We start from the raw sequence: 1,080 nt of genomic DNA, 5'->3' as shown, positions 1-1,080 counted from the left end.
CCTGGCTCACCCTCCCCCCGGCCCCCGCACCCGGCTCACCCGGTCCCCCCACCCGGCTCACCCTGCCCCCCGGCCCCCGCACTCGGCTCACCCGGTCCCCCCACCCGGCTCACCCTGCCCCCCGGCCCCCGCACCCGGCTCACCCTGCCCCCCGCCCCCGCCCCCGGCGCCGGGTCTGACGGGACCCTGCCCGGCTCACCTGCTGTCCGGGGCGCCCGGCTCCTCCGGCCCGTCGGACTCCCCGGAGCTCCAGCTCTGACTGCCCCCCCGGGCCATGTCGGAGGGCGCGGACGGGGGCTTCGGCGTGGGGGCCGCCCTGCGACAACCGTCCTGCCGCCCAGGGGCCGCCCTTAGCCCTTCAGAAGCCCAAACGGCCGAGGGGTCGCGCCCGCGGAACTGAGCCGGAGAGGTGGGGTTGGGGCAGCCTTGCCCGCCACGCCCCGGGGTGTGGCCGCCGGCTGTGCGGTCACGGCCGGGGGTCGCGCGGGCAGCCAGCGGAGACTGTGGTGTCTTTAAGGGGTTAGAGTGGGCGGGGTCCGCCGCCGTGGGGGCCGCGGGCCCTGAGACCCCGCGCTGCCGGCGCCCCCCGCCTCTCGCGGGGCATCTGCAGGGCAGGCGGGTGCGGAAGGCCTTCCAGATCTACGCGGTGCTCCGCTGTCCCCAGCCGTGCACCGTGGCCTCCCCGCTGTGCACACCTGGGAAGCCCTGACGTCCCCCAAGGGCGAGCAGTGTCGCCCCACAGATGTGACGTCCTTGAGGTGCAAGTAACCCCGTTTCCAGGTCTCCCAAGAGATGGCAGCGGTCTCGCACCTCTTAGAGGTGGGAAACCTGCAACCACTGAGGCGGGAGCAGGCTGGGCCCCGTGTTGTGCGGTGGGGGTGGCGCTGGAGCCGTCATGGGGCTCGGGGGCCCAGGACCCTGCGCAGAAGGCTGTGCCCAGCTCCCGCGGGTGCCTGGGAGCCGGGATCACTGCCCGCCCGCAGAGGCCCGAAGGAGGCCTATCAGAGAGCCTCAGGCCGCCTGCGCCCGCCGTGGCCTCCCCCACCGACCGCTCGGGCGGGGCGGCCTCCCCTCGCCCCT

The 1,080-nt window shown here is 75.8% G+C and overlaps 1 protein-coding gene across 1 annotated transcript in view; it reads right to left on the bottom strand.

Moving 5' to 3' along the window:
• Nucleotides 1–438, bottom strand: part of DNAJA4 (DnaJ heat shock protein family (Hsp40) member A4) — a 14,703-nt gene extending 14,265 nt beyond the window's left edge. The window contains exon 1 of the mRNA XM_039257144.1: nt 200–438. Within this exon, the coding sequence (XP_039113075.1) occupies nt 200–276 (77 nt within the window). The 5' untranslated portion in view covers nt 277–438. The remainder of the gene's footprint in view (nt 1–199) is intronic.
• Nucleotides 439–1,080: the final 642 nt, after the last annotated feature.

Source organism: Hyaena hyaena, unplaced genomic scaffold (genome assembly GCF_003009895.1).
Source record: "Hyaena hyaena isolate Hyena2069 unplaced genomic scaffold, ASM300989v1 scaffold_13, whole genome shotgun sequence".
Taxonomy (NCBI): domain Eukaryota; kingdom Metazoa; phylum Chordata; class Mammalia; order Carnivora; family Hyaenidae; genus Hyaena; species Hyaena hyaena.
Note: the sequence above shows the minus strand (reverse complement) of the source record. Positions and strands in the feature narration are given on the sequence as shown.